This window comes from Leucoraja erinacea, unplaced genomic scaffold, assembly GCF_028641065.1.
Source record: "Leucoraja erinacea ecotype New England unplaced genomic scaffold, Leri_hhj_1 Leri_60S, whole genome shotgun sequence".
Taxonomy (NCBI): Eukaryota; Metazoa; Chordata; class Chondrichthyes; order Rajiformes; family Rajidae; genus Leucoraja; species Leucoraja erinaceus.
The window spans coordinates 380,035-404,841 of NW_026576520.1; the positions used below are offsets into that span (position 1 = coordinate 380,035).

The window sequence follows — 24,807 nt, forward strand, 5'->3', positions numbered from 1 at the left end:
AGATCTTATTGAAACATATACGATTGTTAAGGGGTTGGAAATGCTAGAGGCAGGAAACATGTTCCCGATGTTGGAGGAGTCCAGAACCAGAGGGCCACAGTTTAAGAATAAGGGGTAAGCCATTTAGAACAGAGATGAGAAAACACTTTTTCACACAAAGAGTTGTGAGTCTGTGGAATTCTCTGCCTCAGAGGGCAGTCGAGGCCAGTTCTCTGGATACTTTCTAGAGAGAGCTAGATAGGGCTCTTAAAGATAATGGAGTCAGGGGATATGTGGAGAAGGCAGGAACGGGGTACTGATTGGGGATGATCAGCCATGATCACATTGAATGGTGGTGCTGGCTCAAAGGGTCGAATGGCCTCCTCCTGCACCTATTGTCTATTGATATATCTGCACCATGACCTCCTGTACTCACTGCTCACTGATGGTCAATGTGCTAAAAGCCGTTTTGACCATCCTATCTATTCTATGTTGTATGTTCTAACTCTCATTCTATCATTATTAAAACACTGTTGACTAAAGGGCCTGTCCCACCAGCATGCGATTGCATACGTCTAGCGCGACCAAACGTGGTGGCTTGAGACGTACGGCCTCGCGGGGCCGGTCCCACTTCGAACCGCGGAGGTGTATGTAGTTGTGCGGGGCTGGTCCCGACATCATACTCACCAATCAGCTGGGCAGGAGACGGGCCGACTGAATTTGGACGTCGCACGGCGTCGTGCAGTGATGTCATCACTCAACGGCACGCCGAGCGGTGATGTCACCGCGCAACGCCACGCGCTAGGCGTACGGAGTTAAGACGCGGCGTACGACATCGAGACGCTGCATACGGCCTCAATGCGCCTTCTCGTTTGATTTTCGGACAGTGCAAGATTTTTGGAGCCCGGCGCGATGTCGGGACCAGCCCCGCACAACTCCATACGTCTCCGCCGATCGAAGCGGGACCGGCCCGCGAGGCCGTACGCCTCAAGCGACCACGTTTGGTCGCGCTAGACGCATGTTATCGCATGCTGGTGGGGCAGGCCCTTAAGGTTAGAGTTATCCCTTTGAACAGCTTGGCCTGCGTTTGAAGTGTGTACTGATGGTGACCATTGTTATCATGCTGGGATTAACCAGAGACAGGAACACCCTTCCAGTTAATTACAGCCCAGAAACAGACCAGTGGACAACTGGCTTATGCGTTTGCTGATACTACACACAAACCTTCCCCCAACGTTTTATCTCATCCCTGCAGTGAATACACCCATCCCTTACTCTGCCGACGGCTTGGTATCTGATTGCGTATTTTTAAACTAATGTTTAGTTTAGAGCTACAGAGCAGAAAGAAGCGCTTTGGCCCACCGAGTCCACGCCGACCAGCGATCCCATCCCCGCACACTGACGCTATCCTGCACATGCCAGGGGCAATTTACAAATTTACCGAGGCCAATTAACCTACAGACCTGCACGTCTTTGGAGTGTGGGAGGGGAAACCGGACCGTCTGGGAAAAAAACCCACGCAGGTCACGGGGAGAAGGTACAAACACCGTACAGACAACACCCATAGTCAGGATGGAACCCGGGTCTCTGGTGCTGTGAGGCAGCAACTCTACTGCTGCACCACCCATGATGTTTTCTGCACAATCTTTCTCTTTTTACTATCTTGCAGAATTTGTGTGTGACAATTGTGCTCTACAATGCTGAGAACTATATTCTGCACTCCGTATCATCCCCCGGGCTCATCCACCGCCTCGAAGGGCCGAATGCCCTCCTCCTGCACCTATTCTCTATATTCAGGGCAGTTTCTTCCCAGTTCAGGCAAGTAAACTGTTCTCCCACTAGAGAGCCATCCTGACCTCCCACCTACCTCATTGGAGACCTTCGAACTATCTTTAATCAGACTTTACTGGACTTTATCTTGCACTAAACGTTATTTATTTATCCTGTCTCTGTACACTGTGGACAGCTTGATTGTAATCATGTATAGACTTTTCATTTCCGTTGTTTATTGTCACGTGTACGGAGTAACAGTGAAGGGCCTGTCCCACTTGGCCGTCATTTACGCGACAGGCCGGTAGTGACTGATGCGTGAGTCCGTGGAATTCTCTCTGCCTCAGAGGCCGGTTCTCTGGATACTTTCAAGAGAGAGCGAGATAGGGCTCTTAATGACAGCAGAGTCAGGGGGGGATATGGGGAGAAGGCAGGAACGGGGCACTGATTGTGGATGATCAGCCATGATCACATTGAATGGCAGTGCTGGACTCCTGCCCCTATTGTCTAGTGTAAAACCTTCTCTGCATCTTTCCAGTTTAACGACGTCCTTCCTACAGCAGGGCGACCTCAAATGAACCTAGTCCTCCAAGCGTGGCCTCACCAACGTCTTGTACAACTGCAACATTACGGGCAGACTTCTATACTCATTACCCTGACTGATGATGGACCAATGTACCAAAAGCCTTCTTCACCACCCTATCAAACTGTGACGCCACTTTCAGGTGTACTATGTACCTGAACTCCGAGATCCCTCCTGCCCTGGTTTAACGTCCCAAAATGCCACACCTCACACTTATCTGCATTAAACACCATCAGCCATTCCTTAGCTGACCTGCCCAACTAATCAAGTGCTTACTGCAATTTTTGATTGCCATCTTTGCCGTCTACAAAACCACCCACTATAGTGCCATTTACAATACCACCCACATTAGTGGTTTAGCAATTATTTCCACCCAGTGGTGACTTATTTTTTATTTACCTCTCCCCTCCCTTCCCAAGCCACTTTGCCCGGCACGGTGGCGCAGCGGTAGAGTTGCTGCCTCACAGCGACAGAGACCCGGGTTCCATCCTGACCACGGGTGCTGTCTGTACGGAGTTTGCACGTTCTCCCCCTGACCTGCGTGGGTTTTCTCCGGTTTCCTCCCACGCTCCAGGTTAATTGGCTTCTGTAAAATTCAAAATTGTCCCCAGTGTGTAGGGTAGTGTTAGCGTGTGAGGGTCGCTGGTCGTCGCAGACTCGGTGAGTCTGAAGAAGGGTCTTGACCCGATATGTCACCCATTCTTTCTCTCCAGAGAATGCTGCCTGACCCGCTGAGTTACTCCAGCTTTTTTGTGTCTATCAACTGTGGGCCAAAGGGCCTGTTTCCAGGCTGCATCTCTAAACTAAACTACACGTTCCTTCCAAAAGGCATCTTCGCACAGGAGGAAGTCCAAATCACATTCACTCAGCTAATTCATGGCATGAGAGGGTTGTTCTATCACAAATATTGGGTAACAATGAATCAGAGGAAGGGAGGAAGATCAGTAACCTGACGGAATAGTGCCAGAGCAACAATCTTGCTCGGAAAATTAGCAAGACGAATCAGCTTATACATTAAGAAGTGACAGGCCATTCGACCGCTCGAATTAGGCCATTCAGCCCATCATAGAAACATAGAAAATAGGTACAGGAGTAGGTCATTCGGCCCTTCGAGCCTGCACCGCCATTCAATATGATCATGGCTGATCATCCAACTCAGTACCCAGTACCTGCCTTCTCTCCATACCCCCTGATCCCTTTAGCCACAAGGGCCACATCTAACTCCCTCTTAAATATAGCCAATGAACTGGCCCCAACTACCTTCTGTGGCAGAGAATTCCAGAGATTCACCACTCTCTGTGTGAAAAATGTTTTTCTCATCTCGATCCTAAAGGATTTCCCCCTTATCCTTAAACTGTAACCCCTTGTCCTGGACTTCCCCAACATCGGGAACAATCTTCCTGCATCTAGCCTGTCCAACCCCTTAAGAATTTTGTAAGTTTCTATAAGATCCCCCCTCAATCTTCTAAATTCCAGCGAGTAAAATCAAGTCTACTCCTCCATTCAATCATGGCTTATCAACTTTCCCTTTCAACCCCATTCTTCTGCCTTCTCCTCATAACCCCCGATAACCAATACTAATCAAGATAGGGCTCTTAAAGGTAGCGGAGTCAGGGGATATGGGGAGAAGGCAGGAACGGGGTACTGATTGTGAATGATCAGCCATGATCACATTGAATGGCGGTGCTGGCTCGAAGGGCCAAATGGCCTACTCCTGCAGCTATTGTCTATTGTCTATCAATCTCTGCCATAAATATATCCACTGACTTGGCCTCCACAGCCGTCTGTGGCAATGAGTTCCACAGAAATCCCTCCTCGTCTCCTTTCTAAAGGTATGTCCCTTTATTCTGAGGCTATGACCTCTGGTCCTAGACTGACCTGTTAGTGGACACACCCTCTCCACGCCCACTCTATCCTGGCCTTTCACTATTCGGTAGGTAAGACCATGAAACAGAACGTTGACTTCATAGGGGGAATGTCAGGGGATCATGTGCCAGATTTCATCGATGGTGGAGAGAGGTCGCAGCTTCAAATTAGTTGAGATTAGAGATACAGCGCGGAAACAGGCCCTTCGGCCCACCGAGTCCGCGCCGACCAGCGATCCCCGCACCCTAACACTATCCAACACACACTAGGGACAATTTACAATTTTACCAAGCCAATTAAAAGCCCTGTCCCACGGTACGAGTTCATTCCAAGAGCTCTCCCGAGTTTAAAAAGCACGGAGAATGAACGTAGCGGGTACGTCGGAGCTCGGGGACGTCTCTTAGCGCTAACGGCAGGTACTCGGGAAGACTCACCAACGACAGGTAAGCACGGGAAGACTCGTGAAGGTTTTTCAACATGACGAAAAATGTCCACGAGAGCCCCGAGTACCGACGAGTGGCCTTTAACGTAAATCTCCGAGTCCGAATCAGGGCAAACTCGGGAGAACTCTTGGAATGAACTCGTACCGTGGGACAGGGCTTTAACCGACAAACCTGTACGTCTGTGGAGTGTGGGAGGAAACCGGAGCACCCGGAGAAAACCCACGCAGATCATGGGGAGAACGTGCAAACTCCGTACAGACAGCACCCGTGGTCAGGATTGAACCCGGGACTCCGGCGCTGTGAGGCGGCAACTCTGCCGCTGCGCCATCGTGCCGGACTTGATGTTGAATTTCTGGGCGTTCAGGTCTCGACTGACCCGCTTTGGGCCCAGCACGGAGATGGAATCATGAATAACGCTCGTCAACACCTCTGCTTTATTTGATGTTTAAGGGCCTGTCCCACTTGGCGATTTTTTCTGCGACAAACCAGTGTCGCCAAAAGATTTTGAACAATTCAAAATCGAGCAGCAACAAAACAAAATGTTGCGACACTTGAAGAAAAAACACCGCGCGTCTAAACGCCGACATGCCGACACGCCGCAACGTTTTCGGTGACCTGATACGTCAGTCAATGATGCTGGTAGCTGCCGAAAAAATTGCCAAGTGGGACAGGCCCTTTAAGATTCAGCATGCCACTGAATACCCCAACCAACTTCTACAGGTGCATTGTAGAATGTATTCTGACTGGTTGTATCATGGCCTGGTGCGGCAATTCCAACCCGCTGGAATGCAAGAGGCATCGCGGACCATCATCGGCTCAGTCCTCCCCACCATGGACAGCATCTACACAGGACGCTGCCTCATGATAGAAAATAGGTGCAGGAGTAGGCCATTCGGCCCTTCGAGCCTGCACCGCCATTCAATATAATCATGGCTGATCATCCAACTCAGTGTCCTGTACCTGCCTTCTCTCCATACCCCCTGATCCCTTTAGCCACAAGGGCCACATCTAACTCCCTCTTAAATATAGCCAATGAACTGTGGCCTCAACTACCTTCTGTGGCAGAGAGTTCCACAGATTCACCACTCTTTGTGTGAAAAAGGTTTTTCTCATCTCGGTCCTAAAAGATTTCCCCCTTATCGTTAAACTGTGTGTGTGGCCCCTTTTTCTGGACTTCCCCAACATCGGGAACAATCTTCCTGCATCTAGCCTGTCCAACCCCTTAAGAATTTTGTAAGTTTCTATAAGATCACCCCTCAATCTTCTAAATTCTAGCGAGTACAAGCCGAGTCTATACAGTCTTTCTTCATATGAAAGTCCTGACATCCCAGGAATCAGTCTGGTGAACCTGATGGTCGTATGATGGCGGCATTTCCCATTGAGGATCGCCACCGGCCAGGCCAGTCACTGCTACCGCCGGGCTGGAGTTACAGACGCCTGAAGCCCCCACACCACCGGGTTCAGGAACAGATACTTTCCCACGACCATCAGGTTCTCGAACCCACCTGCACAACCCTAATCCCACCTCAGCAACGGAACACTACGCGCCACCTCTTTCACGACCATTCACTTGTTTTTTTGTCCTAACTATTTTCTAAATATGTTTCTACACTAACATCATACATTCATAGGTAGACAAAAATGCTGGAGAAACTCAGCGGGTGAGGCAGCATCTATGGAGCAAAGGAACAGGTGACGTTTCTGGTCGAGACCCTTCTTCAGACTGATGTGTGGTGTGGGTGGGGTGGGAGGAAGAGGCGGAGGCAGTGGGCTGTGGGAGAGCTGGGAAGGGGAGGGGAAGGAGGGACAAAGCAAGGACTACCTGAAATTGGAGAAGTCAATGTTCATACCACTGGGGTGTAAACTGCCCAAATATGAGGTGCTGCTCCTCCAATTAGCAGTGGGTCTCACTCTGGCCATGGAGGAGGCCCAGGATTCATTCACACACATTCATATAGTCATTCAGAGTGGAAACAGGCTCTTCAGCGCAACTTGTCCACACCGCCCAAGATGTCCCATCTACACCAGTCCTGCCTGCCTGCGTTTGGCCAATATCCCTCTAAACCTGTCCTATCCATGTACCTGTCTAAATGTTTCTTAAATTGTGTGTTTCTAGACTTTAGAACACATAACAGGAACACAGAACGGTACAGCACCAGAACAGGCCCTTCAGCCCACAATGTCCGTGCCCAACATGATACATAGATACAGAGACAATAGGTGCAGGAGGAGGCCTTTTGGCCCTTCGAGCCAGCACCGCCATTCAATGTGATCATGGCTGATCATCCACATTCAGTACCCCGTTCCTGCCTTCTCCCTATATCCCTTGATTCTGCTAGTCCTCCCCCTCAATAGCTGCACTCCCTCAATAGCAAGAATGTCCTTCCTTGAAGTAGGGGACCAAAACTGCACACAATACCCCAGGTGTGGTCTCACTAGGGCTCTGTACAAATGCCTGCAATGCTGCTGCAAGGGGGATTTTCATGCTACCTGTACCTCCCTGCACTTGTGTAGATGATAATACACTTGGCCTCCTCCGTTCTAGCTGGTTAAGAAAGGCATTGGTGATGCGTAGGAATGAACCACAGATGCTGCTTTATGCCAAAGACAGGCGCAAAATGCCAAAGTAACTCAGCGGGTCAGACAGCATCTCTGGAGAAAAAGGAATCGGTGACCTTCAGGAAACCTTCTTTAGACTCAAAGATAGAGCTGGGGGAGGGGGTCTGAAATTAGATGTGAGAAAACAAATCAGGGCCAGCATCTGATGATCTCAGGAAGGGAGGAGTCCGTAATGGGCTTCAGGAAGCGTGGTGTCTATAATGGACCTCAGGAAGGGTGTAGTCCAATAATGTCAACTATTCCTTTTCTCCAGAGATGCTGCCTGACCCGTTGAGTAACTCCAGCAGTTTGTGCCTTCAAGATTAGCAATGACCTGCAGAGAGGTCAATGATACACAGAGTTCACAGAATTCTCTGGAACTCTCTGCCACAGAAGGTAGTTGAGGCCACAGTTCATTGGCGATATTTAAGAGGGAGTTAGATGTGGCCCTTGTGGCTAAAGGGATCGGGGGGTATGGAGAGAAGGCAGGTACAGGATACTGAGTTGGATGATCAGCCATGATCATATTGAATGGCGGTGCAGGCTCGAAGGGCCGAATGGCCTACACCTGCACCTATTTTCTATGTTTCATAGTTCACATAATGATACAGCAGGCACACAGGCCCTATAGTCCAAGTCCGCACTGATGACCCATTCACAGTAATCTGCAGTATTCACTCCCCCAGCAGTGTAGTTCAATACTCGCCACCCTCTGTGTAAAAACAAAACTTGTCACACACATCTCCTTCATGAGTCCCACCGCTAATTGGAGGAGCAGCACCTCATATTTAACTCGGGCAGTTTACACCCCAGCGGTATGAACATTGACTTCTCCAATTCAGGTAGTCCTTGCTTTCTCCCTCCTTCCCCTCCCCTTCCCCGCTCTCCCACAGCCTCCTCCTTTCTTTTTCCCCCCCCCCCCCCACCACCCCCACATGAGCCTGAAGAAGGGTCTCGACCCGAAACGTTTCCTATTCCTTCGCTCCATAGATGCTGCCTCACCCGCTGAGTTTCTCCAGCATTTTTATCTACCTTCTCCTTTAAACTCTGCCCGATTCACCTTGATGCTGTGCCTCTAGTTTTTGATATGTCCACACACTGGGACAAAAAGGTTGTCTACTCAATCAATGCCTCTCATAATTTCACATGTCTACCATGCCTCCCCTCAACCTCTGACACTCCAGAGAAAATAATCCAAGTCTGTCCACCCTCTATAGTAGCTAATACCCTCTCTTCCAAGCAACATTCTGGTAAACCTCCTCTGCACCCTCTCCAAAGCCTCCACATCCTTCCTGTAATGGGGGCGACCAGAACTGCACCCAATACTCCAAATGCAACCTCATCAAAGTCATGACTTAGACAACAGACAATAGACAACAGGTGCAGGAGTAGGCCATTCGGCCCTTCGAGCCAACACCGCCATTCATTATGATCATGGCTGATCATCTAAAATCAGATCAAATGATCATGGCTGATCATCTAAAATCAGATCAAATGATCGTGGCTGATCATCTAAAATGCTGAGAGAATGGAGCGGCTGGGCTTGTACACTCTGGAATTTAGAAGGATGAGAGGGAGCTCTTATTGAAACATACAAGATTATTAAGGGTCTGGACACGCTAGAGGCAGGAAACATGTTCCCGATGTTGGGGGAGCCCAGAACCAGGGGCCACAGTTTAAGAATAAGGGGTAAGCCATTTAGAACGGAGATGAGGAAACACTTTTTCACAGACAGTTGTGAGTTTGTGGAATTCTCTGCCTCAGAGGGCAGTGGAGGCCGGTTCTCTGGATGCTTTCAAGAGGGAGCTGGATAGGGCTCTTAAAGATAGAGGAGTCAGGGGATATGGGGAGAGGGCAGGAACGTACTGATTATGGATGATCACATTGAATGGCAGTACTGGCTCGAAGGGCCGAATGGCCTACTCCTGCACCTATTGTCTATAGTACCCCATTCCTGCTTTTTCCGCATATCCACACTCCCCACCATCGACTCCATCTCCACTTCATGCTGCCTCGACAAAGCAAAGGTGGGGCAAAGGGCCCGTTTCTGTGCTGTTTGTCCCAAAGATGTGTGGTTTGTAGGTTACATGGCCGCTATAACTTGCCCCCAGTGATCGAGTGTTGGTACAATGTGGTGGGGAATGAGAAGGATGCGTAAGCATGTTTAAAATCGAAGGTCGACACAAAGTGCTGGAGTAACTCAGCGGGCCAGGCAGCATCTCTGGAGAGAAGGGTGAAGAGGGAGTGACCCCGCGGGGTGAGACTGGCCCTTGATGATGCTGCTGGCCTTGCCGAGGCAGCGTGAGGTGTAGATGGAGTCAATGGAAGGGAGGTCGGTTTGTGCGATGGTCTGGGCTGCGTCCATAACTCTCTGCAGTAACAAACCTAAAACTAACCAGTCCATCTCCTCCATGGCTATATTTCAGAGGGAGTTAGATGTGGCCCTTGTGGCTAAAGGGATCGGGGGATATGGAGAGAAGGCAGGGATGGGATACTGAGTTGGATGATAAGCCATGATCATATTGAAGGGCGGTGCAGGCTCGAAGGGCCGAATGGCCTACTCCTGCACCTATTGTCTATGTTTCTATGTTTCTATTCGTATTTCCCTTGCTTCCATCTTCACAATTCATCCCGAATGTTGACGGTGTGACTGACCTTGGCTTGTGATGGTTGTCCTTCAGAAACCACCCACTGGCTTTGCTCCTCTCTGCCAGCGAGCTGGACTTCCGCACAGGGGAGGGGGTGCTTGGAGGCCTAGTCTCCGGGTCGCTCCCGAAGGGGAAGACGCTGGCGTTCCTGTCCTCGGCTGGCGGCTGGGCCCTGGGGGGGTCGGCGGTGGAGAGGATGGGGACGGCGGCGTGCACTGGCTTGGCCCCCTGCCCGCCCCCCACCGTCTCCGTCTCCGTGCCCTGGCCGTCGGAGCTGGGCCCTGCCCCCACCCCGCCGTTCACCGCGATGGCCGGAGGGACCGCCCTGACCTCCGGCTCGTCCGGCCGCTGCCGACCCTCGGCCGAAGCCCCCGCTGCCTCCGCCTTGCAGCCCACGTGGTGATGGGCGTGACACACAGGGGCGGGCACGGGCGACAGGCCGCCAGCGGATTGGGCGGAAGGCTCCTCGCGGTAGACATGACTGCCGTTGATGCAGAGCAGAGACCGGGATATGGCGCTGGTCTTGAGGGCCAGGTGACTTGGGTGGACCTCCAGAACCTGGTTGACCTCATCGCTGAGAGCCCTCTTGTGTGTCAATAACTTTGCCAAGGATGGATTGGTACCTATTGGGCAAAGAGAAGAAACACAGTGTCACATTTACTGGTTAGCCGGTGATAAACCTCCTGGTGTGTAGGAAGGAACTGCAGATGCTGGTTTTATGTGTCACTCCTAACTGTCACAGTATGAAATGTTGTCACTTGTGGGCAGAGCACCTAGGCAAATTCCTTGTATGTGAATACTTGGCCACTAAACTTAATCATTCATTCATTCATTCATTCATGCATTCATTCATTCATTCATTCATTCAATCATATATTCAATCATACATTAATTCAGTCATTCATCCATACATTCATTCATTCATTCAATCATTCATTCATTCATTCATTTACGCTGAAGATAGACACAAAATGCTGGAGTAACTAAACGGGACAGGCGGCATCTCTGGAGAAAAGGAATAGTTGGCTTTTCGGATCATGACCCTTCATTAGACCTTTGTAGGCAAGTAGCATGAATGTGGGTCCTGTTACTTCTTGTAGTGGCCATTTGGCCTGTTTTGCATGTCATTGATGATGGCATGTGCCTTTATATTTTAGACTGCCCTTTAAATTGTGGGTGGGATTTATGAAGTGTTTTTGGGCATGTTTGGAGCTAAGATGCTTGCGCAGAAGTTTAGTTTTTAGTGTAGTTTGGAGCGAGCCAGGGAGAAGGTTAACCCTTCGACCATGCAAGCCATGCGACATCATGTGAGCCATGAAGGAGATCATGCCAGTGTTACGCAGACACGAGGAGTTTTCTAATGTTTAAAGTAATAAGCTGGAGTTCGATGAAGATTGTAGGAACGAGTCGGAAGAAGTGTGGATGTATTTTACCGTTTTCTATCAACAATAAAGCATTTATTAATCAAAGGACTGTGTTTTTGAAGACTTATCTGGGAAGAAGCTCTGAAGGTCTCTGTGAGCCAGATCGTATGCGTATCGAAGATATTCCCCTTATCCCTGCTTCATACCGCTGGTATGGCTGATCTATCTCTCCCTCTCAATCCCATTCTTCTGCCTTCTCCCCATAACCCCTAACGCCCGGACTGATCAAGAATCTATCTATCTCTGCCCTACAAACATCCACTGACTTTGCCTCCACAGCCGTCTGTGACAATGAATTCCACAGATTCACCACCCTCTGACTGAAGAAATTCCTCCTCAACTAAAGAAACTCTCCCTCAAGAAAGCACCTTGCGTTCCCATCCCTGTTTTGTAGGGCCCGGAACAATGGAGTTACTTAATCTTCGTAGGTAGACAAAAATGCTGGAGAAACTCAGCAGGTGCAGCAGCATCTATGGAGCGATGGAAATAGGCAACGTTTCGGGCCGAAAACCTTCTTCAGACATTAGAAAGCTTATTACTTTAAACATTAGAAAACTCCTCGTGTCCCCGTAACACTGGCATGATCTCCTTTATGGCTCACATGATCTCGCATGGTCGAAGGGTGAACCTTCTCCCTGGCTCGCTCCAAACTAGACTAAAAACTAAATCTTCTGCGCAGGCTTCGCTCCATAGATGCTGCTGCACCCGCTGAGTTTCTCCAGCATTTTTGTGTACCTTCGATCTTCCAGCATCTGCAGTTCCTTCTTAAACACGTAATCTTCGTCTTGCGTATGGCCTAAATTTGTAGATCATGGGTAGACATCCATGCCAGGACAGCACCAGTTACTGGGTGGATGGCTTTGATGCCCCCGGGGAAAAGCCTCAGTGGGCAGTCATTCACGACGTGATTTAATAGTCATTTTCTAATTTACTTCGAACTTCATACATCAACCATAAGGGCCTGTCCCAAGTAGGCCTGTCCCACGTAGGCCTGTCCCACGTAGGCCTGTCCCAAGTAGGCCTGTCCCAAGTAGGCCTGTCCCAAGTAGGCCTGTCCCAAGTAGGCCTGTCCCAAGTAGGCCTGTCCCAAGTAGGCCTGTCCCACGTAGGCCTGTCCCACGTAGGCCTGTCCCAAGTAGGCCTGTCCCAAGTAGGCCTGTCCCACGTAGGCCTGTCCCACGTAGGCCTGTCCCAAGTAGGCCTGTCCCAAGTAGGCCTGTCCCAAGTAGGCCTGTCCCACGTAGGCCTGTCCCAAGTAGGCCTGTCCCAAGTAGGCCTGTCCCACGTAGGCCTGTCCCACGTAGGCCTGTCCCACGTAGGCCTGTCCCAAGTAGGCCTGTCCCAAGTCCCAAGTAGGCCTGTCCCACGTAGGCCTGTCCCAAGTAGGCCTGTCCCAAGTAGGCCTATCCCAAGTAGGCCTGTCCCAAGTAGGCCTGTCCCAAGTAGGCCTGTCCCAAGTAGGCCTGTCCCAAGTAGGCCTGTCCCAAGTAGGCCTGTCCCAAGTAGGCCTGTCCCAAGTAGGCCTGTCCCAAGTAGGCCTGTCCCACGTAGGCCTGTCCCAAGTAGGCCTGTCCCAAGTAGGCCTGTCCCAAGTAGGCCTGTCCCAAGTAGGCCTGTCCCAAGTAGGCCTGTCCCAAGTAGGCCTGTCCCAAGTAGGCCTGTCCCAAGTAGGCCTGTCCCAAGTAGGCCCGTCCCAAGTGCCCCACGTAGGCCTGTCCCACTTCAGCGACTACCAGCAAATGGACCCCGTCGTAGCAGCTCGCCAGAAAAGCTGCAACTGGACCCCCGCTACGACAACACAACCACTTAGTCGACGGCAAGGTGCCGACCACTGGCGACCCATTAGGACGTCCGCATTCTGGGAACTAGTCGAAGCCTCATTACGGTGGCCGTGAATTTTTCCAACATGTTGAAAAGTTAGTGGCGACTAGAATGAAGCCGCCACGGAGAGTAGCGAGAATTCTCGTGCGGTAGGTGGGTCACCAGGAGGTCCTAGTGGGTTGCCAGGAGGTCCTAGTGGGTTGCCAGGAGGTCCTAGTGGGTTGCCAGGTGGTCCTAGTGGGTTGCCAGGTGGTCCTAGTGGGTTGCCAGGTGGTCCTAGTGGGTTGCCAGGTGGTCCTAGTGGGTTGCCAGGTGGTCCTAGTGGGTTGCCAGGTGGTCCTAGTGGGTTGCCAGGAGGTCCTAGTGGGTTGCCAGGTGGTCCTAGTGGGTCGCCAGGTGGTCGGAGGTTCTGGTAGGTTGCCAGAGGTGGTTGAGGCAGGAACTCTTAACAGCATTTAAAAGCCACCTGGACAGGTACATTGAACATAGACTGCTGGAACGGGCACTTCGGCCCACTATGTTTGTGCTGAACATGATGCTTAGCTAAACTGATCATATCTGCATGTCAGCTGCTCTACATCGGTGAGACCAAGCGCAGGCTTGGCGATCGCTTCGCCCAACACCTCCGCTCAGTTCGCATTAACCAACCTGATCTCCCGGTGGCTCAGCACTTCAACTCCCCCTCCCATTCCGAATCCGACCTCTCTGTCCTGGGCCTCCTCCATGGCCAGAGTGAGTCCCACCGCTAATTGGAGGAGCAGCACCTCATATTACGCTTGGGCAATTTACACCCTAGCGGTATGAACATTGACTTCTCCAATTTCAGGTAGTCCCTTGCTTTCTCCCTCCTTCCCCTCCCCTTCTCCGCTCTCCCACAGCCCACTGTCTCCGCCTCTTCCTTTCTTCTTCCCTCCCCCCCCCACCCCATCCCCAGTCTGAAAAAGGGTCTCGACCCGATATGTCACCTATTCCTTCGCTCCATAGATGTGCCTCACCCGCTGAGTTTCTCCAGCATTTTTGTCTACCTTGATTGATTGGCGGAGTAGACTCGATGGGCCGAATGGCCTAATTCTGCTCCTATCAGTTATGATCCCATGAACTTACTTGGCACGGACATTGGTGGGTAGGCGAGCCTTGGACTGGTGGGCATGTTGGGAGATAGTTGCCCAACCACTGCGGTGTTGCTGTCCGCACTCTCAACGGACCTGGCGCTGTGCTGCGAGCTGAGCGAGGAGTTGGACTTGGTCAAGGACGATCGGTGGAGCTTGTGCCGGGAGAAGAAGCCCTTCTTGGACCTCTTCTCGGGCGCGCCCTTCTCGCTGAGGTCATCGTCGCTGGTCAGCTGCCCCACGCTGCTGGGCACGATGGCGGAGGCAGAGTCGCCCGCTGGCCACTGGTGCTTCTTCTTGCCCTTCACCTTGTCCCTCAGCTTGGCCAGTGGCGACCGGTGCTTCTCCTTGGACGACAGGTCGAACATGCTGGCCGTCAGGTTGTTGCGTACAAACTGCACGCTCACCTGGATCTCCCCCCGCTCCTTCTCCTTCTTGCCCGGCTTCGACGACAACTTGTACCATCTGCAGGGGGGAACAAGATCAGCCCATGACTCGGGGAAAACCGTAACGACGGCAATTGGCGGCGCGGTGGCGCAGCGCCAGAGTCGCTGCCTCGCGGCGCCAGAGACCCGGCTTTGAACCCGACTACGGGTACCGTCTGTACGCACTTTGTACCTTCTCCCCGTGACCTGCGTGGATTTCCTCCCGTTTCCTCCCACACTCCAAAGATGCTAGGCTAATTAGCCTGGGATAATTGTAAATTGTCCCTAGTGTGTGTAGGATGGTGCTAATGTTCCGGGGATTGCTGGTCAATAGACAATAGACAATAGGTGCAGGAGTAGGCCATTCGGCTCGAAGGGCCTGTTTCCGCTCTGTATCTCTAAACTAAACTGAAAGAATTATATCCCCAGCGAGATGCCCTTCTACACTAGCCCCCCCATGTTTGGCCCATATCCATCCAAACCTTTCCAAACCATGTCCTTGTCCAAATAGGTGCAGGAGTAGGCCATTCGGCCCTTCGGGATCTAGCACCGCCATTCAATGGACATCAGATGGCTGATCATCCACAATCAGTACCCCGTTCCTGCCTTCTCCCCATATCCCCTGACTCCGCTATCTTTAAGAGAGTGCTATCTAGCTCTCTCTTGAAAGCATCCAGAGAAGAGCCTCAGGTGGAGGCAGGTTCTCTGGATGCTTTCAAGAGAGAGCTAGATAGCGCTCTTAAAGAGGCAGAGAATTCCACAGACTCACAAATACCTTTTCAATGCTGTTATACTACCTCTACCTCATTCCATACACCCACAACCCTCTGTAGTTCTTCCACAAGCCCACTGTCTCCGCCTCTTCCTTTTGTTTTCCTTCCCCCCCGCCATCAGTCTGAAGAAGGGTTTCGACCCGAAACGTCGCCTATTCCTTCTCTCCATAGATGCTGCCTCACCCACTGAGTTTCTCCAGCACCCTCTGTCCAAATGTCCTTTAAAAGCCATGACTGCCAATCAAGGCCCAAGCAATGATGGTGTATACCCTACCCGCAATAATACTTCCCGAGTACATTAATTCACATTTGCTCTGTTTGAACTGCATATGCCATTCATCAGCCCATTTTACCCATACTCTACTGCATTGAATGCAAGGGGGAAGTATACAGTTAATGGCTAGACCCTTCACAGCATTGATGGGCTGAGGAATCTTGGAGACCAAGTTCACAGCCCATTGAAGTTGGCAGCACAAGTATAGAGGGATGTAAAGACAACTTAAGGTATGCCTGCCTTCGTTGTCGGGACCATTGCGAGCAAATGTCAGGAGTTCAGGAAGCAGCTCGATAGGATTTATGTCAGGCCACATTTCACAAGTTATAGGAGTAGAATAAGGCCATTCGGCCCATCGAGTCTACTCCGCCATTCAATCATGGCTGATCTCTGCCTCCTAATTCCTCTTTCCTGCCTTCTCCTGGTGAGACCACACCTGGAGTATTGCGTACAGTTCTGGTCTCCTAATCTGAGGAAAGACATTCTTGCCACAGAGGGAGTACAGAGAAAGTTCACCAGACTGATTCCTGGGATGTCAGGACTTTCACATGAAGAAAGACTGGATAGTACTTCTGGCTTGTACTCGGTAGAATTTAGAAGATTGAGTGGGATCTTATAGAAACTTACAAAATTCTTAAGGGGTTGGACAGGCTAGATGCAGGAAGATTGTTCCCGATGTTGGGGAAGTCCAGAACAAGGGGTCACAGTTTAAGGATAGGAGGGAAGTCTTTTAGGACCGAGATGAGAAAAACATTTTTCACACAGAGTGGTGAATCTGTGGAACTCTCTGCCACAGAAGGTAGTTGAGGCCAGTTCATTGGCTATATTTAAGAGGGAGTTAGATGTGGCCCTTGAGGCTAAAGGGTATCAGGGGGTATGGAGAGAAGGCAGGTGCAGGATACTGAGTTGGATGATCAGCCATGATTGTATTGAATGGGGGTGCAGGCTCGAAGGGCCGAATGGCCTACTCCTGCACCTATTTTCTATGTTTCTCTGCTTCTATAAACCTTTGACACCCATTCTGATCAAGAATTTGTCTATCTCTGCCATAGAAATATCCACTGACTTGGCCTCCACAGCCCTCTGTGGCAATGAGCTCCACAGATTCACTACCACGACTATAGAAATTCCTCCTCATCTCCTTTCGAAAAGAGTGCCCTTCAATTCTGAAGCTGTGGCCTCTGGTCCGAGACTCTCCCACAGTGTACAGGATGATGGGAATAAAGTTGGTAGACTGGGCTAACCCTATTTGCATGCATTTGGCCCAAATTCATTAAACCTTTCCTATCCTCATATCCAATTGTCTTTTAAACTCCATTGCAAAAGCTTCCTCTGGCAGTTTCAGGTCAGGTCAGGTCGGGTCGGGCCACGGGTGCCATGTAATCCCGCGCTACCTGCTCCATGGTCGGATAGTCGGCGACTAAACCGTCTCCCCCACCTTGTTTGCCAGGTGAGGAGGGGGCTGTGGACCCCCAGCAGGACCGAAAACAAGACCCGTCAAAGGGCGGATGGGCTTCTAGCGAGCCAACAGCCAGGAATAAGCCATTTAGAACGGAGAGGAGGAAACTCTTTTTCTCACAGAGAGTGGTGAGTCTGTGGAATTCTCTGCCTCAGAGGGCGGTGGAGGCAGGTTCTCTGGATGCTTTCAAGAGAGAGCTACATAGGGCTCTTAAAGATAGCGGAGTCAGGGGATATGGGGAGAAGGCAGGAACGGGGTACTGATTGGGGATGATCAGCCATGATCACATCGAATGGCGGTGCTGGCTCGAAGGGCCGAATGGCCTCCTCCTGCACCTGTTGTCTATTGTCAGCCTCGCTTCAGTAGAAGTTGCGATCACTGTCATACATGGCATTGTAAGGAATGATGGACACACACACCAAAATCCTAGACTTCCAGCGGCGGAAGTCCGCAGGAACTGGAGGACAGAGACGAGTGGTGCGTCCGTCACCATTCCCATTGGAAACCAGCACCGGTGCGTCGCTAATGTTGTCAACGGCGATGAATCCTCTGGCAGCTCATTCCAGACGCAGACCACCCTCCGAGTGGAAAAAAATAAACTTCCCTGGGATCCCTCTTAAATCTCTCCCCTCTCACCATAAGCCTGTGCCCTCTAGTTTTAGAATCCTCTACGAGGGGGTGGGGAAAGACTGTGGGAACGTTCACTTTATCCGTGCCCCTCGTGACCTTGCACGTCTCAATAAGGTCACTCATCAGCCTCCTACGCCTGCTGAGGGAAAGGTTGAACGCTGCCGGCTGTGATGTAGAGACTGATGTTGCAACCCTATCTGCCTGCTTCTCCCCCATGCCGGGCCAGTAATCAATGCTAGTCTATTTTCAGCAGCATTCACTTGGAACTCGGGCCAAGTCCAAATGAAAATATTGAGGCATCGCGTGCCCCCTCTGGCTCAATTATCCTACACTTAACGAGTCAGGAACAGCTTACATAGACATAGAAACATAGAAATTAGGTGCAGGAGTAGGCCATTCGGCCCTTCGAGCCTGCACCACCATTCAATATGATCATGGCTGACCATCCAACTCAGTATCCCGTACCTGCCTTCTCTCCATACCCCCTGATCCCTTAGCCACAAGGGCCACATCTAACTCCCTCTTAAATATAGCCAATGAACTGGCCTCGACTACCCTCTGTGGCAGAGAATTCCACAGATTCACCACTCTCTCTGTGTGAAAAAAGTTCTTCTCATCTCGGTTTTAAAGGATTTCCCCCTTATCCTTAAGCTGTGACCCCTTGTCCTGGACTTCCCTAACATCGGGAACAATCTTCCTGCATCTAGCCTGTCCAACCCCTTAAGAATTTTGTAAGTTTCTATAAGATCCCCTCTCAATCTCCTAAATTCTAGAGAGTATAAACCAAGTCTTTCTTCATGAGACAGTCCTGACATCCCAGGAATCAGTCTGGTGAACCGTCTCTGCACTCCCTCTATGGCAATAATGTCCTTCCTCAGATTTGGAGACCAAAACTGTACGCAATTAAGTGAGATCCTGAGAGCTTCTTCCCGACCACCATCAGGCTATGGGGATGACCAGCCATGATCACATTGAATGGCGGTGCTGGCTCGAAGGGCCGAATGGCCTCCTCCTGCACCTATTGTCTATTGTCTATTCAATGCCAATTAAAACTAAACACCAACTGGACAGCGAAACTTCTCCGTGGATTGTCACCTTGTCGTGGTGGAGAAGCTTGTGTGGACCTGAGATCCTGAGAGCGATGCCGTCTAGAGCTATCTATGCTCCTGGTAGGGCCACCCATGGCGGTAAGGTCGAGGGGGGGAGGTCTCTGACAAAGAGCAATCCAACCAAGACCTCAACGGTGGAACAGGCGGAGGACGAAGGCAGACCTTAGTGTTAAACTTGTCTCCGCACATCTCCTTTAAACATTGCCTCTCTCATCTTCATGCCATGCCCTGTCCCGTTTGATTTTTTTTCCATTATGGGAAGAAAAGGCTTGGATTGTCTACCACGTCTACCACAGCAGATGCTGCCTTACCACAGTGCATGGGTTTGTGGGGTGGGGGGGGGGAAGAGTGGGAAGAGAAATTGCACAAATGAGTTAGGAGGTCTTGTTGCAGTTGTATAAGACGTCGGTGAGACTGCATTTAGAATATTGTGATCAGTTCTGGGCACCGTGTTACAGGAAAGAGATTGTCAAGCTTGAAAGGGTTCAGGAACGATTTACGAGGATGTTGCCAGGGCTAGAGGGTGTGAGCTATAGGGAGAGGTTGAGTAGGCTGGGTCTCTATTCCATGGAGTGCAGGAGGGTGAGGGGAGATCTTATAGAGGTGCACAAAATCATGAGAGGAATAGATCGGGTAGAGTCTCTTGCCCAGAGTAGGGGAATCGAGGACCAGAGGACACAGGTTTAAAGTGAAGGAGAAAAAATGTAATAGGGATCAGAGGGGTAGGGAACAAGCTGCCAGAGGAGGTAGTTGATGCTGGGACTGTCACAGAGTTTAAGAGACAGTTACATGGGTAAGACAGGTCTGGAGGGATATGAACCAAGCACAGGCAAGTGGGATCAGGGTAGCATGGGTGAGTTGGGCCGAAGGGCCTGTTTCCACACTCTATCACTCTATGATACTGACTAATGACACAAGAACAACTGCATGAAGACACTGCAGGATCTAATCAGGGTTGTGGGACGATTGGTGCCACTGCGCTGGGTTTTATCAGCAGGAAGCAGTGACTTGATCTCCCCGCCTCGTGATCAACCCTGTCAAAGTCAGACAACTTCCCCAGAGTCGACACAATGCCATAGAGTGATACAGCATGCAAACAGGCCCCGCGGCCCAACTTGCCCACACCGGCCAACACGACCCATCTACACTAGTCCCACCTGCCTGCGTTTGGTCCATATCCCTCCAAACCTGTCCTATCCATGTACCTGTCTAAATGTTTCTTAAACGTTGGGATAGTCCGAGCCTCAACTACCTCCTACGGCAGCTCGTTCCATACACCCACTACCCTTTGTGTGAAAAGTTCATACAGTGTGGAAACAGGCCCCTCAGATCAACATCCCAGCTATTATCAGGCAACTGAACCATCGTACCACAACCAGAGAGCAGTGCTGAACTACTATTGACCTCATTGGTGACCCTCGGACTATTCTTGATAAGGGAATATGCTGGCTTCATCTCACACCAAACGTTATTCCCTTATCGCGTAAACGGCTCGATTGTAATCATGTTTTGTCTTTCCGTTGACACGCAAACACAAAGCTTTTCACTGTCCCCTTGGCACATGTGACAATGAACACAACTAAACTTGCCCACGCCGCCCAACATGTCCCATCTACACTAGTCCCATACAGGCGGTCATGGTGGCTCAGCGGTAGAGTTGCTGCCTTACAGCAAATTCAGCGCCGGAGACCAGGGTTCCATCCCGACTACGAGTGCTGTCTGTATGGAGTTTGTACGTTCTCCCCGTGACCTGCGTGGGTTTTCTCCAAGATCTTCGCTTTCCTCCCACACTCCAAAGATGTGCAGGTTTGTAGGAGGTGCTAGCTCGAAGGACTGAATGGCCTACTCCTGCACCTATTGTCTATTAAACCTATGTCCTCTGGTTCTTGGATTCCTTACTCTGAGTAAAAGACTCTGCATTTACCCTATTTATTCCTTTCGTGACTTTGTCTACCTATAGAAGACCCGCCCACATTTGGCCCATGTCCCTTATACCCAGTCCTATCCATGTACCTGTCTAAATATTTCCTGAACATTGCAACAGTCCCTGCCTCAACTACCTCCTCCGGCAGCTTGTTCCATTCAACCAGTACTTATGAAGTCTCTTTATCACCTGGCACACCAGCACAATCCTACACACACTAGGGATAATTCTACTAAAGCCAATTAACCTACAAATCTGTACGTCTTTGGAGTGCAAGGGAGGAAACCGGAGTGCCCGGAGAAAACCCACGCAGGTCACGGGGAGAACGCGCAAACTCCGTACAGACAGCGCCCGTAGTCAGGATGGAACCCGGGTCCCTGGTTCATGAGATTGAACCCTGGGATGGCAGGACTGTCATATGAGGAAAGATTGAAAAGACTAGGCTTGTATTCACTGGAGTTTAGAAGGATGAGGGGATATCTGATAGAAACATATAAAATTATAAAAGGACTGGACAAGCTAGATACAGGAAAAATGTTCCCAATGTTGGGCGAGTCCAGAACCAGGGGCCACAGTCTTAGAATAAAGGGGAGGTCATTTAAGACTAAAGTGAGAATAAACATTTTCACCCAGAGAGTTGTGAATTTGTGGAATTCCCTGCCACAGAGGGCAGTGGAGGCCAAGTCACTGGATGGATTTAAGAGAGAGTTAGATAGAGCTCTAGGGGCTAGTGGACTCAAGGGATATGGGGAGAAGGCAGGCACGGGTTATTGATTGGGGATGATCAGCCAATGAATGGCGGTGCTGGCTCGAAGGGCCGAATGGCCTCCTCTTGCACCTGGCGCTGTGAGGAAGCGAACAGCAATGTATAGTACGATTGGACTGGATAGTCCGTGACTAATCATTTACTCTATCTCGGTCTACGAGACAATAATAGAATAACTAGCCCGTCACTAAGTGTGAGGGAGGGTGTGACTTCACACACATATTGTGGGCGAGCCAGAGAGACAGTGTTGACATCTGTTCCAGATGGAGTCATGTTATAATATTCAAGCAGTCAAACAGTGCAGCACAGGGACAGGCCCTTCGGCCCAAAACATCTGTGTGTACATGATGTGCAAGAAGGAACTGCAGATGCTGGTTTAAACCGAAGATAGACCCAAAAAGCTGAAGTAAGCGTGCAGGTACAGCAGGCAGTGAAGAAAGCGAGTGGCAAGTTGGCCTTCATAACAAGAGGAGTCGAGTATAGAAACATAGAAAATAGGTGCAGGAGTAGGCCATTCGGCCCTTCGAGCCTGCACCGCCATTCAATATGATCATGGCTGATCATCCAACTCGGTATCCTGTACCTGCCTTCTCTCCATACCCCCTGATCCCTTTAGCCACAAGGGCCACATCTAACTCCCTCTTAAATATAGCCAATGAACTGGCCTCAACTACCTTCTGTGGCAGAGAATTCCACAGATTCACCACTCTCTGTGTGAAAAATGTTTTTCTCATCTCGGTCCTAAAAGATTTCCCCGTTATCCTTAAACTGTGACCCCTTGTTCTGGACTTCCCCAACATCGGGAACAATCTTACTGCATCTAGCCTGTCCAACCCCTTAAGAGTATAGGAGCAAAGAGGTCCTTCTGCAGTTGTACAGAGCCCTCGTGAGGCCACACCTGGAGCATTGTGTGCAGTTTTGGTCCCCAAACTTGAGGAAGGACATTCTTGCTATTGAGGGAGTGCAGCGTAGGTTCATTCCAGGTTAATTCCCGGGATGGCGGGACTGTCATATGCTGATAGATTGGAGTGGCTAGGCTTGTACACTCTGGAGTTTAGTAGGATGAGAGGGGATCTTATTGAAACCTGTAAGATTATTAAGGGTTTGGACACGCTAGAGGCAGGAAACATGTTCCCGATGTTGGGGGAGTCCAGTACCAGGGGCCACAGTTTAAGAATAAGGAGCAAGCCATTTAGAACGGAGATGAGGAAAAACCTTTTCACACAGAGAGTTGCGAGTCTGTGGAATTCTCTGCCTCAGAGGGCGGTGGAGGCCGGTTCTCTGGAAGCTTTCAATAGAGAGCTAGGCAGAGCTCTTAGGGATAGCGGAGTTAAAGGATATGGGGAAAAGGCAGGAACGGAGTACTGATTGTGGATGATCAGCCATGATCACATTGAATGGGGGTGCTGGCTCGAAGGGCCGAATGGCCTCCTCCTGCACCTATTGTCTATTGTCTAACTCAGCATCTCCGGAGAGAAGGAATGGGTGATCGGGTGGAGACTGAAATGTCTGTCAGTCTGAAGAAGGGTCTCGATTCGAAACGTCACCCTTTCCTTCTCTCCAGAGATGCTGCCTGTCCCGCTGAGTTACTCCAGCTTTTAGTGTCTATCGTGTGTGTACATGATGCCAAGATAAACTAATCTCCTTTAACATAAAAGAGGATAGCACAGTGACCCGGGTACAAACCTGCCCTCGGGTGCTGTCTGTGCGGAGTTTGCACGGTCTTCCCGTGACCGCGTGGGTTTCCTCTGGGTGCCCCAGTTTCCTCCCACACTACAAAGGCATGCGGGTTTGAAGGTGAATAGTCCCAGTAAGTTGCCACTGGTGTGCAGGGAGTGAATGGGAAATGGAATAACATAGAACTAGTGTGAGCGGGCGATCGCTGGTCAGTACGGACTCGGTGGGCCGAAGGGTCTGTTGCCATGCTGTATCTCTAAACTAAACTACATGGATAGAAAAGGCTTTAGAGGGATATGGATCGAATGTGGGCAAATGGTGCGAGCTTAGTTTAGCATAGAGATAAAGGGCAGAAACAGTCCCTTCGGCCCACCGAGTCTGCGCTGGCCAGCAATCACACCGCACGCTAGCATTATCCTACAAACCAAGGGACAAGTTATAATTTTTACTGAAGCCAATTAATCTACAAGCCTGGAACTCTTTGGAATGTGGGAGGAAACCGGAGCATCCGGTTAAAACCCGCGCAGTCACGGGGAGAAGGCGTGCAAACTCCGTACAGACAGCACCTGAGGTCAGGATCGAACCCGAGCCTCTGCCGCTGTGAGGCAGCAACTCTACCACTGCGCCGTTTAGATGGGGCATCTTGGTCAGCATGGATGAGTGGGCCGAGTGGCCTGTTTCTGTTTGTCCGATGACTCTATTCCTTAGAGCGCAGGAGGATGAGGGGAGATCTTATACAATGTGTACAAAGTCATGAGAGGAATAGATCGGGTAGAGTCTTTTACCCAGAGTAGGGGAATCGAGGGGTAACTTTTCCACACACAGGGTGGTAGGAGTATGGAACGAGCTGCCAGAGGAGGTAGTTGAGGCTGGGACTATCCCAACGTTTAAGAAACGGTTAGACAGGTACATGGATAGGACAGGTTTGGAGGGATATGGACCAAGCACGGGCAAGTGGGACTAGGGTAGCTGGGACATTGTTGGCCGGTTTGGGCGAGTTAAAAACATAGAAATTAGGTGCAGGAGTAGGCCATTCGGCCCTTCGAGCCTGCACCGCCATTCAATATGATCATGGCTGATCATCCAAGTTGGGCCTGTTTCCACACTGTATCACTCCATGACTAGTGTAGCTGGGACATTGTTGGCCAGTATGGGCGAGTTGGGCCGAAGGGCCTGTTTCCACACTGTATCACTCCATGACTAGGATGAAAAGAAATGGAGATGGGAAAGTTCAGGGTCGGGCCATGGATATATTACCAGCAAGCTTCCTGTCGGGAACGCCTGCCAAGTTTAATATTTGAGAGCCCCCTGGGACCAGCAGAGTGATGCTTTCTGCATGGAGTAGCAGCCAATGCCAGGCCCATGTTTGTGGCTCTGCAACAGTGTGGGCAGAGAGAGATTAAGGAACTGTCTCCTCCCTGCCCGGCAATGCGCTCCTGACCACAGCCAGCAGTCTGCATGAAGAAACATCCCACACCAGTGTTCCACCACAGCTCCCAGCAACAGCTTTAGTTTTCAGTCTAGCTTAG

At 50.6% G+C, this 24,807-nt stretch overlaps 1 protein-coding gene across 1 annotated transcript in view; it reads right to left on the reverse strand.

Annotated features, from left to right (window-relative positions):
• LOC129694295 (rab11 family-interacting protein 1-like) overlaps positions 1–24,807 on the reverse strand; it is a 79,902-nt gene that overhangs the window by 22,607 nt on the left and 32,488 nt on the right. Inside the window, 2 exon segments of the mRNA XM_055631005.1 lie at positions 9,895–10,510; positions 14,237–14,706. Coding sequence (XP_055486980.1) covers positions 9,895–10,510; positions 14,237–14,706 — 1,086 coding nt within the window.